This window comes from Cryptotermes secundus, unplaced genomic scaffold (genome assembly GCF_002891405.2).
Source record: "Cryptotermes secundus unplaced genomic scaffold, Csec_1.0 scaffold597, whole genome shotgun sequence".
Classification (NCBI taxonomy): domain Eukaryota; kingdom Metazoa; phylum Arthropoda; class Insecta; order Blattodea; family Kalotermitidae; genus Cryptotermes; species Cryptotermes secundus.
Genome location: NW_019743156.1, coordinates 529917 through 542308, shown reverse-complemented (window position 1 = coordinate 542308; position 12392 = coordinate 529917). Strand labels below are relative to the sequence as shown.

Genomic DNA, 12392 nt, shown 5'->3' with positions numbered 1-12392 from the left:
ATTTGTATCTTAGATAGGAGATTGGATAAACCTGGCTGAATTTTTGTATTTTCTTCAATTCATACAGGAAATGCTGAGTGATATTACTTTTTTCTATACGCTTCTAAACCCAGTATTCATAATCATCAATGTAATTTATCATTAGGTACTGTACAACAAAGAAAAGGCAAAAAAAGGAAAGTTATCCCTGTGCATAATTGATCAAGCACCATGTAATGACGTTGTATGTCTGTATAGCAAATGCAGGTGATAAAATACCTTACAAGAATTACCAACTACTAACTTACTATGTAACCAACTGAATGAAATTGTCTCTTCCTTGAGAAGCCTATAGTTGCTAAGCTTGTCAAGAAATTCCCAGCATTTTTTGAAACCAAAGGACTAATTATCATATTCACAAGAGCCTGTCACTAGTTTGGAAGCCAGGTGAATCCAGTCCACATACTGCCATCCCATTACTTTAGTTTCCATTTTAATATTATTTTCCCAGCTCTGATTATGTCTTCTAGGTGGTCTTTTTCTTTCAGGTCTTCCTACAAAAACTCTGTATACAATTTTATTATTACCCATATGCACCATATATTATGATGATAATTATTGTAATATCTGATGATGAATACAAATTATGAATCTCCTCATTATGCAGTTTTCTTCGGCTTCCTGGTACTTTCCCTGTCTTAGGTCCGAATGTTCTCCTCAGCACCCTGTTCTTCCCTTAATATGAGACTGGAACATCTTACACATTTTTTACTTAGACTTTTAGGGTACTGTAGTACAGTTTTTCTGAATACAAATGAGATGCACTTTTAGATGTACATTTAGATGTATGACTGACGCTGTCACTAAGTCATATTTAGTATTGTTCAACTGGCACATAAATGTAAAACATTAAGTACAGATAGAAGTGTCCAGTAACATACCTTGGAATTTGTAATTAATGTTAAAGCTGGTCCATTTTGTTTCAATTGATTCTTAGTGAAGTAAAATAGCTGAAGATAACTGTGTGTATTCTTTTTATCACTGAAGCTGTAGTTGTATTTTATGAAGATAAGCATATCTATTACTGTAGCTTATATATAGAAATAATGTATGGTGTTGTTTTGTTTTTTCCAGTCATTGTAGCCAAGCTGTGTAAGCCATATAATGTCTTTGCTCGCTCAGAAGCCGGGATCATTTGTTTGAATCCCACACCAGGCATGGATGTTTGGTATGTGTATGTGTTTATTATGTGTTTTTGTTGTCCTGTGTTTAGATAGAGGCCTTGCAACAAGCTGATCACTCGTTCAAGGAGTCCTACAGTCTGTAAAATGATTATGACACTGAAATATCAGAAGCCAGGGCCCAAGGGGGCTTTAGAGCCAGTAAAAAAAATTGTTTTGTTTATGAATGGTTAAAGAAGCAAGGTGAAAGTAAAGTTATCCATGTAATAGGCTGTAGAGGCCCATAGGATTGTGAGGTGTTGAGGTTCCAACATTTTCCAGATAATTGGCTCACAGATGGCGGTGAGGTTGTCAGCCTTATGTGCCAGCTGCCCTTTACCTCTAATAAGAATCCTTGTAATCATTCCTGCCAGGTTGAGTTGAACCCAGGGACATAGCTTCGCTAGAAGGATTAGGTCAATTGAAAAGTCCAGTGACCTTATGGCAAATCGAACCCACGACCTTCCAACTTGTAACATACTGCCTAAACCAACTATGCTACCACATGTCCCAGTTAATGAAATACATATATTTAAAGATATTGCCATTTGGTTCATTAAGCACCATGCACCATGAGAAGGAAATGTTTTGGAGCATGTACTGTGAAGAATGCCCTGGATATATGACATGACCTGGTGGAATGATGTGTTGATAACTTACTTGAAACGTTGTACCTTATTTGTATAATTAAATTATGCTAAATTATATTCCTTTCGTCTGGGTTCCACTAATTATCTGTAGGAAATCTTGTGTCTTCTGTATATGGAGAAAGTCTTCTTCACATGAAGACAAGAAACTGCCTTCCTTGCCAAGAAGCCAGTAGGTTTTCATTACACCCTTTCCCTGGTCAAGGACAACATTAAAAATATCAATGTAGAGAAGGGTATAATTGAGTAGAAAAGTGTATTGTGATAGCCATATACTGATATGTAATTCACAGCAGTATATACATATATATTACTTCTCTGATACATTGATTTGCTGTTACCAGATTTGTTCATATACAAACAATTTTTCATTTCTCGAACCACATTAGGAACTATAATCATTTGTTGTTCACCATGGAACTGACTGCAGTTATCCACACTGAGGAATAATTAGGATGTAAATAGTATTTCTCTCTGTTCCTCTTAAGTATATAGTATACATTCTACCATGATGTTATTCATGGCAGGAAATGGTGATTTTGCCATTTTCCCCCCAAAAGTTCTTCATAATCAGGAACAGACATGAAACACTATCGTTAAGACACAGAGATATTGGGTTTTCGGACTTTATCCATCGTCCTGGTTTTAAGATAACTAAGAAAAACATGACGTTTTGGAAACTGGATCTGTTTCCAGTGATTGAGGCTAGCTCTTTTTAAGGGACCCAACAGAATAGGTGTTTTCCCTCACCTGAGGACGGAAACAGATCCAGTTTCTGAAACGTCATGTTTTTCTTAGTTATCTTAAAACCAGGACGATGGATGAAGTCCAAAAACCCACTCTCTCTGTGAGTTATACACCATCATCAGAATCCTATAGTAACTACTATCATTAAGATGCAAGAGATGCTAAAATATTTAAACAAATTTTATACCTTCACTTCCATTGGCCCTCTGCATTGCATATGATAACCACCCACAAGGTCCAAACTATCTTTTGTCTTCTGTGATATATGGATGTGCATGGCTGGAAAGAGAATAACATTGCAAAATAATGTGAATGTTTGTTTTTGGATATTAATTTTTTAACTGCTAGTGGGGTGGGACCAAGTCCCTCGTACTGCAGCCACTTCTGGCCTATTGTACCAGCCCCAGATGATATGTGAGGGTGATTGTGGAGCAATTGGTGGAATGAAGATTGGCAAGGGAAACCGAAGTACTCAGAGAAAACCTGCCCCAGCGCCTCTTTGTCCACCACAAATCCCACATGACCAGACCCGGGATCGAACCCAGGCCGCTGCGGTGGGAAGCCAGCGACTAATCGCTTGAGCTATGGCGCGGCCTGTTTTCTGATATACTTCACTTCTAAATTAGCTGTAATTCTTTTATAAATTGATATGTCTCTGACAAAAATGAAACAACCTATGTGCTGATGAGTACAATTTTTCTTTCTCATGAACAGGTATTCTTAATAGCAGGTACTGGAAACAAATATGTGTTAAAGAAGTGAAGATGGAGAATCATAGTGTGTGGGGGCAACGGTGAACTGAAAAGTGTTTATATCAGTAATACCACTGTATTAAGTGACTAAGAGAACTTGTAACCCAGCTGCTAATAAATCTGTGGGATTGTCAATGTTCTAAAAGACAACCACTTAAATCTGTAACAGTTGTATATATTAAATTGTATAAATTGAATGTACAGAATAGCTGCAAAGCTATGTGGAATGTCAAAAGTTGGCTGACCCTGAAAAGGGCAGTTTGTTCCACCGTGAGTTCACTGGTAGAATTTGGTCCTTCGTAGTAGGCCAAATCTTTATGGCCATTCATTTGGTTTGTCCGGCCAGTAATGTGGTGCTGCATGCGCCTGCAGGAACAGCTGCCTACCGCGTCATTGCTGGAGGTTTGTGGCAGCTATGTTAACTGACTAGTAGCAGAGTGAGGTTGCTGGAGAGCTGCGTCAGCTACGTTAGAAGTCTGGTAGCAGTGAAGAGCTGATGACCCTGATGACTGAATGTGATCACTGATGACTGTAAGCTTTGGGCTCTGCTTTTATACCATGCTTGCTGGACGGAGCTTAAACTTGCAGTTGCGATTGTGAGTGCTGATTGGCTAGCGCACGTGATGATCTAAATGTGGGCTGGACAGCGGGTGCTGTATAAATATGAGTGCTGGTAGCAATGTGATATTGACTAGGAGCGAGTGCTGTCTGTTAGATTGGCGAAACTGTGCGTTAGTATGTGGGATGTTCCCACAAATCCAATCATCTGAAATAGAACCTTTTAAATTCATCACAAGTACCATCCTGCACATGACAATATGGATGTTCAGGGAAAGGGGCTAACAACACACCTAGTCTTCAAGGAGTTGAATAAAAATTTAGGAATAGGTAAAATGAGTTACTACAGATGAATGTATCATAACAGGGGAGCTAATGGATGAATCTTACCTTCTCCAGTTGACTCCATGCGAGATGCAGTGTTTATTGTATCACCAAAGAGACAGTAACGTGGCATTGTTGTACCAACAACACCAGCAACACAGGGTCCTGTGTTTATACCTATACGAATCTGCAGCTTCTCAGCAGGTTGGTGAGGAATCACAAAATGATGAACACCATGGAGGAGATCGAGGGACATTGTGGCAATTTCGCCAGAGTGACGGTTGTCTGTAAAGCATAATAATCCTGAATTGTCAAAACTGTGGTTTAAATTACTTAAGAATAGATGAGAAATGTTGGGGGAGGGGCGCTTTTGCTGCTTTTGCAACACAACTAACAGTTATCTGCTGTGCAGACACCCGAGTATAGGTAATTAATTTCTACTATGAATGTTCTCTTTAACTTGTAGAAATGTTCCAGAATAATATTATTACTAATTAGGATATATTAAAACCGTTCTCTTCATTAATTTAAATAATTATTTTGAAAGTGTATTGAAACTCTGAATCTTGGTACTTTGATTGCCAAGGTAAAAAAGCCAAGTGAACTTCAGGAGTAGTATTTTCAACTTTATCCTTCAGTGCAATGTTCGAGTCCTGGGAGAGGTTCAGGGGAATGTATGGCATAAAAGCTGGTGCCGTCCTGTAGTGTAATCTATATGAGTGACTACAAATGGGGTTTGGATTGGTGACCGATTTATTTATCATTTATACACACATCTCATAATCACAAGTAACTATAACAGCCTCGCTGGTTTACAGTAAAGATCACTGTAACTGCAGCACACATAGTCTTCTACGTCTTTACTAGTCCTTTCTTGATAACAGTTTCTGACAGTGTCCTCTTCTTATGTCCTTACTGCCTGGAAAATATCCCACAACTGAAATAAACTCAGTCAAAGTCAGAGTCAAAGTCAGAGTCAGAGTCAGACTCAGAATCAAAGTCAAAGTTGCTTTATGACTGGCGGTTCAGCACCAATCATTTCATCTTGGCACCAAGCCCCTAGAGGCTCACAACCAGAGATGTTCTTTCAAGTGAACTCTTGCAGCCATAGTCCTTATGTAATATCCTGCCTGATGGAAAATGGGTTTGTCCTTTCTGAATGTGCTTGGCATTTAGTCAAGTGTACATATCATATATATTATGTATATCATGTTACTGAAAGTTCTCACTTTTGCACTACATACAGGTCCTCTGTCAGGCCAGGCTTTGCAAAACAGATTGTGCCTGTCATATATTATATGCAAGTTCAAAAACTGCTGTTTTGTTTTAATGCAAATACCAATCAAATTTAGACTGACTTCAATTAAGTTTGCTTGCTGATCATTCGAAAGAGACTAGGAAAATAGGTGGTAGACCATTGTGTGGGTTTGTGGAAGACGAATGTGAAGGGAGAAAGAAAAAGTTTGTTTGATTTATGTGATTTCACCATATGTGACTCTATGGAACACGAGTATTGCATAAATTGAGGAATACCTGCAGTCATTATGAAGAAATTGTGATTATTCGACAATGAAAGTGATGAAATTTCAATGGAACTCTAAACGGGGAAATTATTTCAAATTGTATACCATAACTGCACATTTTTTATTTTATTCTAAACATATGCCGTGTATAGTGGTGCTGCCTCAGATATAAGAAAGTCCTAAGCTCTATCAAAGGTTGTATTAAAATATTTGAAGATATTTGCAAAATTATCTCATGAAATGAATGATGATGAGAAATGGCATCACAAATTAACATCCATGCCCCTGGCTGAGTTTGAACCCCAGGATTATATGGGAGCAATGTTTGCAAGCAGAAAACACTAATAGGAACAATTAGTGGTAATTGACTTCTCACTTGCCTAATATGAGTTAATTTTGTCTATTTTTCTTCAAAGACTTACCATTTCTTTGTGGAAGGCCTGATACAACCATGTATGCATCCCCAATAGTTTCTACTTTGTATACATCATATTTCTGGATAATAAAATCAAATAGACGATACAGAGTGTTAAGCATAGTAACAATCTGCATGGGTGAGCTTACAGCTGACAGTTGAGTGAAACCAACAATGTCACTGAAGTAAATGGTCACAGATTCGAAACTCTCAGCTGGAACCTTAAAAAAATAATATTAATAAAAACATTACCAATATGATAATACTAGGTTTACATATAAGGATTATTTTTATACACTTTACCTACTTACACCATCTAGCAGCTATTCAGAATGTATTTTAGCTAAGTTTAATTTTAGTTAATATCTGTTACATGTAATTCCAATGAAAATTAAGAGTTTTAATTAAAGTGAACTAGTGCCACTCTTCACAAAATATACACTAATGCATGTTGAAAATTTCAGAGCTCTGGAGTCATAAACTATGGATGCATGTGATCAGCTGTTACAATTTTACTGATCAAAGCAAAGGACAAAATTAGAAGAGTAAAATATATTTTAACTAGTAAAATATTAAAATAGGAAAATAAAATATCTTAACTTAACGGTATTATGGGCTTCCTGGATTCACTTGTTAGTATGAATGTATAAGGGGTGGGCCTTCTCGGCCCTTGCACCACAACCTACAGTGATCTATTGTGCTTTTCACTTGTTAGTAGCAATAGGAAATGTGACTCATATATGGTGTAAGGGAGATAATTCTTTTTAAATTTAGTAGTATTCCAACTCAAATTCTTTTTACAGACAAGAAATAAATACAGGCCCTTTCATTTTAGTGTGTGTGTGGGAAAAGGAAGAATAGAAACACAAGAAATAATTCAAAATTTACATTTGAATTTAATTTCAAGACACAACAAGTATCCTTATTCATTGAATAAAATGACAAGTGATTGCAACTCAACAGCTCAGACTGGTGCATTGTACGCCTGATGATGACCTGTGAAAGGGTCGAAACATGTTGCATCTCTAATAAACAAAATAAAAGCAAATGTTGACGCAGTAGTGTCTTCTTTTCTTTGAATACTGATTGTTGTTGTGTAGGCGGTATATACTATACTTTGTATATCTTATTCAAAATTACCCTTGGGATACAAGGTCCATGAAGTTATATTCTTAGGTCACAGAGTAATTTCTCAAGGAGTTAATAAAGCTTCCTGACCAACTTGAACTTCACGTTCAGTGGCCTCCGTAGTCTAGGGGTAACGTTCCCACCTCGTGACTCAAGGTACATGGGTTCAAATCCGGCGGAGGTCGTGGAATTTTTAAGGGCGGAAAAATTCAGGGGACAAGTCCTCTGGGAGGAACTTTAAGCCGTGGGTCCCGTGTCATAGCTTTACGGCACATAAAAGAACCTCATGTCTCAAGGGGACCTCTGAGCCAAATTCAGGACATTTCCCGCCCAACAGTAGTCTTTAATAACAGTTTAGTGATTACGTATACCTACATAAGATGGGAAAATGTTAATGAGTGGTAAGTCAAGAGATATATGGAAGAGATAATATTCTAATGACATTTAGCTGCATTAGTAACCATCACTGTTACCGACTACTATGTATCTCTATTATTTACAAAGTATGTGTACATTTTTAGGAACAATCTATATGTACTTGTGAGTCTAAAGACAGTATATTCAAATGTTTTCTCTTTTTTACTTTAAAATTTAGGATATGGAGAAACATGAATATTTAAACCTTAATTGCAACACAGCGTAGACCTGACCACTCATTTACAGTTGCAGAAGTGATGTCTGAATAATGAAATATCATCAAGTAAACCCTTATAAGTGTGGCATATAAACGAGCTTAGAACTAAAACACACAAACCTCTTTAATTCTCCTCAGCATTAGCAGTTATTGGCCTATTTTCCTTTACTGAGGGAAGGAAAGTAGAATTATAAGATCATCAAACTGCCTGTGCCCCCACTTCCAAATTTTGAACTAACCGATTCTCAAGAAATATAAAATTAATTTATTGCCACTAGAGGCAACTCCACCACTGCTTTTTTTATTCTTCTAACTTCACAAGAAGGTTGGCGCTTTGCTTCCCAAGAGAACATCCCTAATCCCATACTGTTAAATATATTTCCATTTCCATTTGTACAACATATAGGAAGATATGTGAACTTGTGAACTGGCAATGATAACGGCACCACTTAATGTCTATAACATATTTACAGTTGCGAGACATGAAAAGATGTTGATTCAAGTAGCATTAAATCCTATGACCATATATGCACAAGTTCAGAACATTATTTGATCAGCTAAATATATTTTAGCATTTTATTATTCTTTTACATTACCAAAATGAAACTTCAACAGCATAAAATTTGTGGGATTGAAGTCTGTGCAATGTGAAAGTATCGTTATTACAAGGTGGTTCAAATATGACCGGGACTGATTTGTGTGTAAACAAGCCGCACTGCGCAGCAGCTGTGCGACCTTGAGAGAGTGAAGCCACAACCTCCACCCTCCCTCCTGTTCAGGTTAGAACCTGTTCAGTCCTGTCTGGGAGTTGCTAGAATGATGAGTGAACAGAAGGTACTGCGGAGCATGAAACAACGCATTGTAATGAAATTCCTCGTTGGAGAAAATGTCCTGTCCGCTGAAGTTCACCACAAACTCCAACAGAAGAGTGGGGAAGAGTGTCTCTCATGGACCCGTGTGTTTGAGTGGTGTAAGTGCGTCTGAGAGGCAGAGAGCGTGTGGAGAAACCGCATGATCGTCGGCTGCAAACATCCATCACCGAGCCAAACATTGATCGTGCAGACATGCTTATTCATGAGAATAGGAGCATCACTATCAAGGAACGTGGAGCAATGCTGTCCATCAGTGTTGGTAGTGTAGAAGACATCGTGAAATACCACCTGCACTATCGCAAGGTGAATGCACGATAGGTACCATGCACTTTGACGGATGTGAACAAAATGGTGCGCATGCAATCTGCCAGTCATCTCCTACAGCAGTTTGAAGACGAAGGTGATGCATTTTTGAAGTCTATAGTGACCACTGATGAAATGTGGGTGCACTACTTCATTCCCGAGTCCCAGCAGTCATCATGCGAGTGGCGGCATACCAGTTCTCCCAAACCCAAGAGAGGAAGAAGGAGCCGTTCGGCAAGAGAAGTGATGGCAACGTTCTTTTGGGACTGGCAGGTGGTTATCCATATAGACTTTCTGACAGATGCCAAAACAGTCAATGCAGCTTATTACTCAGACCTCCTGGCAACAGACATGAAGGAAAAGTTCAGATCCAAGCAGAAGACACGTGGAAAGCGGGTAGCCTTCCTTCAAGACAATGCATGCCCCCATATGGCCAAAACAACAATGGAAACCCTCCGGAAATTGAAATGGAACCTTCTGACACATCCGCCGTACAGTCCCGATTTGGCCCCAAGTGATTTGTACCTGTTAGGAAGGCTCAAATCAGACTTGCAAAGCATGCGGTTTGTGAACAACAACGCCATCATCCAGAATGTTTGGGAGTGGCCAACCACAAGCCTTTTTTGAATAGGGCATCAGGATGCTTCCAGAACGTTGGAAAAAATGTGTTGACTCCAGAAGGGAGTACGTTGAAGACTGACATGTGCAAGTTTGGCAATCATGGTTTTTAAAGAAAATCAGTCCCGGTCATATTTGAACCACCTTGCATTTTCATCCAGAAGTCCTGGAAATGTTTCCAGTGCTGTATAAAAATAATATGTCACACCTAAATTCCAAAAGTGTATAAGTATTCTTTCACCTCAGGAAACACGTGTTTTAGCCTTTTGTGCCTGTTGCATACACATCTAATCTTGAAAGTACATGTTAATCTGTAAAGAATCATGAACATACACGATGAAAAATTTGAACATGACTCTGAAGGTTATTTTCTCATTAATGCAAATTTGTACTTTAATGGTTAATTTTTTTCTGAGCATTGTTTCAGTATTCTCAAATATTAAATTTGTATTAGTGGATCATGTTGTATCCAGATTTAAATTTAATCAGGGGTAACAAAAAATATCTTAAGCTTGGCATAGGTTTAAATTCTGGAAGTGCAGGATTCATCCTGAAGTAATTTCATGTAGTCTGGTTAAGTTCACCAGCATGTCAGTGGAACGTACCATCTCCATCTTCAGGATCAAAGAGTAAGCCAAGTAATAAATCAGGAAGAAGCAGGCAGCAAGCAGATCGTATATCATCATATATCAGAATATAGCACTTTTAAAGTCACTGTGAGAGCCTAAAATCCAACAAAGTATTATCCTACCCTTAAAAGAATTTGGTGAGATACGGTAAAAGATATATCCATGTCTTATGTGGTTTACCTGCCCGTGCTGCTTGAGTTGCCTGACAACTGGTGGTGGTAACATCTGGAACAGGAGTTGGTCACTCTTCCTCTTCTCATGTTTTAGCTCTAAGCTGCGAGTAATCAGTGTCCCTGCAAATGTCTGTATAGAAAAAAGAAAAGAATATGTGATTGAACTACCAGATGGGAAGAATGAATGTGCTGACTATATCAGTTTCATTATAAAAATTTTAATATATCAGTCTATGAAAATTTTACTTAATTATGAGATCGAAAATCCAGAGTAAATGACGTTTTTAAGAAAGATCAGTTTTAGCCAAAGTCAGTGATAACACTGTCCTAAAATAATTCCAACAAGAAACACTCCACATAAACCAAGGCATAAAAGTGTCCATCTTTAGGACAGGAAATTTTAGTTTTTGGAGTCTTAAGAATCTGTTGATTCAGTAATAACAGAATTATATGCCATAGTAACTTATGGTGTTTCGTATCTGCCAGCAACAATTTTTTATGTATATACTTTAATCTCTTTATGATTATGTGACATAACAGGGTTCTGACTTTCTAACTTAGAAGCCGATCAAATATATACAACAAAGCTGTCTTTGAAGATTATTTTTTTCTCTCTTGTGTGATCTTCAATTGTATCTTTTAATGAACACTAATTTCAACTACTGAATTATGTAGGGTCTTGTGATGTATCACATTTTACTGTGAAGGATACACACAAATATGCATTTTTAAAGAATATTTGAACTATAAATGTTCCTGTACAAATGAATATAACGAGAAAATAAGTTATGAAAAGTATACAGCATAACAATTCTGCAGTTAATTGCATTTCGTTGCAAATTGCCCCAAAATATTTCAGGCATACATGTATATGAATGCATAACTTTAACTGAAATTACACCGTATCTGTGAATGAAATCTGGATGAATGATAATAAATACCTTGTGACACTGGGTACACTACTATCTTACCTGGATAGTCTTGGTGGCATTTATCACTAAGATTATGATGAGTGGAGAGATAGATAGTACCATCACCAAAATTATTATGGCAACACATTGCTGATATCTTGCATCATTAATATTCTGGTACATCTTCTCTCTAGAATAAAAATATTTTACCGAACAAGCAAATCATTAAACAAAGAGACAGCCATAGATGTTTTATCTAATGCTTTTAATTAATATTATAAATATTATAAACAAACAATCGTGCAAGTACAGTTATGTGGAACAATAAACTCAGACAGTAAATGAGATGGGCTATGTTCTGGACTATCAGAGTTCAGTTCTCAGTAAACACTTCTGGATTTCATTTCATTTACTATCCAGTGGATTTTGGAGGTGATTTAATCGTGGATAAATCAGATAAAAAATGGCTTACTTACCTACATGCCAGATCATAGTCACCAAGTGCTTTACATGTTATGGAGTTGTGATGCAAGGGGCCTTTTTAACTCTCTGTATGTGGAAATAGTTTCTTAAGCCAAATTGATGTTGTGTCTGCTGTATGTATCATAAATTTTTATGTTCATGATTTAGAGTGATTTAGTTGTTGTAAAAGGGATGTTATTAGTTTGTTGAAAATACTTAGAATATCACCACAGGGAATTGCAGAATTAAAAAAATCTAAGTTAATAACAAAGTCACACTGCTTAATAGCCTATTTATTTGTATAATGTATTATTTTATTTTATAGAATATTTTAAAGTGAGATTATTTTGTGTAATTGTAATTGGTTACTTACATTTGTCATGTTATAAATATGTAACTACTGCTACATTTACTAAAATATAACAACATTCACAGTAATGTGGAAGAAAATAAAATTGTAGTTATATAATACACCCTCACAAAAAAAAAAACAACCT

General features: G+C 37.1%; 1 protein-coding gene across 6 annotated transcripts in view; it reads right to left on the bottom strand.

The window, feature by feature from the left end:
- The window catches only part of LOC111873902 (Ca(2+)/calmodulin-responsive adenylate cyclase), a 42930-nt gene that overhangs the window by 6769 nt on the left and 23769 nt on the right, over positions 1-12392 (bottom strand). For 3 of the 6 annotated variants that reach the window (XR_004514042.1, XM_033755270.1, XM_033755271.1), the window contains exons 9-14: positions 11494-11623; positions 10530-10652; positions 6173-6386; positions 4294-4512; positions 2781-2872; positions 1860-2042 (exon numbers count right to left, since the gene is read on the bottom strand). Coding sequence is in view for 5 of the 6 variants with exons in the window: in XM_033755270.1 (XP_033611161.1) it covers positions 1902-2042; positions 2781-2872; positions 4294-4512; positions 6173-6386; positions 10530-10652; positions 11494-11623 (919 nt within the window). In the remaining variant the exon portion in view is untranslated. Of the gene's footprint in view, positions 1-1694; positions 2043-2780; positions 2873-4293; positions 4513-6172; positions 6387-10529; positions 10653-11493; positions 11624-12392 lie in introns of those variants that run through there. The other 3 variants (XM_033755269.1, XM_033755272.1, XM_023868975.2) reach the window with 1 other exon arrangement.